The sequence below is a fragment of the Solanum verrucosum genome, unplaced genomic scaffold (assembly GCF_900185275.1).
Source record: "Solanum verrucosum unplaced genomic scaffold, falcon-dt-bn FXZP01000113.1, whole genome shotgun sequence".
Classification (NCBI taxonomy): Eukaryota; Viridiplantae; Streptophyta; class Magnoliopsida; order Solanales; family Solanaceae; genus Solanum; species Solanum verrucosum.
In genome coordinates, this window is record NW_026020105.1 from 1,263,164 (window position 1) to 1,263,945 (window position 782).

At 39.5% G+C, this 782-nt stretch overlaps 1 protein-coding gene across 1 annotated transcript; it reads right to left on the reverse strand.

Annotated features, from left to right (window-relative positions):
- On the reverse strand, window positions 1-519 carry LOC125825200 (chaperone protein dnaJ 11, chloroplastic-like). The gene has a single exon (XM_049504534.1). It carries the CDS (start codon window positions 502-504, stop codon window positions 43-45), a length of 462 nt encoding a protein of 153 aa, XP_049360491.1. The 5' UTR covers window positions 505-519; the 3' UTR covers window positions 1-42.
- Between the last annotated feature and the right edge of the window lie 263 nt (window positions 520-782).

The window sequence follows — 782 nt, forward strand, 5'->3', positions numbered from 1 at the left end:
TTCCTCACGAGATTTATAACAAAGAGAAACGAACCGGAATTTCTACCAGCACTGATCTGTCTCCCAGTTCCGGCAAGTATAGGCAGCAGAATACAAATTACCGGTCCAGCGCCTTGGGTAAAGTGATCGGTCATATTGGGCGCGTTTATTGGGATCTGAGAGAGTGCAGTAAGCAGCACGAATCTTCATGAACTCATCCGTATAGGAGTCCTTCTGATCAATTGCAGCCACATCAGGATGGTAAACTCTAACTAATCTCCGGTAAGCAGCCTTGATCTCCTCGATCGTTGCGCCGATCGGAATTCCGAGAATTTTGTAAAACGAAGCAGGAGAAGCAGAAACTGGGACGCAGGTGGCCACAGAAGTGTAGCTGGTCGCAGCAACGGAGAATGAACCAGATTGCCGGAATCTGACACACGACGGTGATAGCATAGAGTTGACGCCGGAGGTAAACGTATTGGCCGGCGTCGGCAGTGGAGATTGATGGAAAGAGGAAGAAATCATTGTAGAAATGGAGTCCGCACACTCTAGGGAGGAGTGTTTTGATTTGAAATGAGAATATGGAAAGCGGTTATATATATATATATATATAGAAAATATTTTCAATCTAAGGTGTACTCTATGTTCTCTCCGTTCTCATATTTTGAGAGTCAAATAATTTAAATAAATTTCTTAAATAAATTTTATATATTTATAAATTACGTAAAAATTATTATAAGTTACAACAATTGACAATTTAAAATATTTAAAAGATAAAATGAATAATTTACTATCAAAGATAG

Bases quoted from the DNA above. Each gene is read 5' to 3' on its own strand.
- LOC125825200 (XM_049504534.1), bottom strand. From the start codon at position 504: ATGATTTCTTCCTCTTTCCATCAATCTCCACTGCCGACGCCGGCCAAT.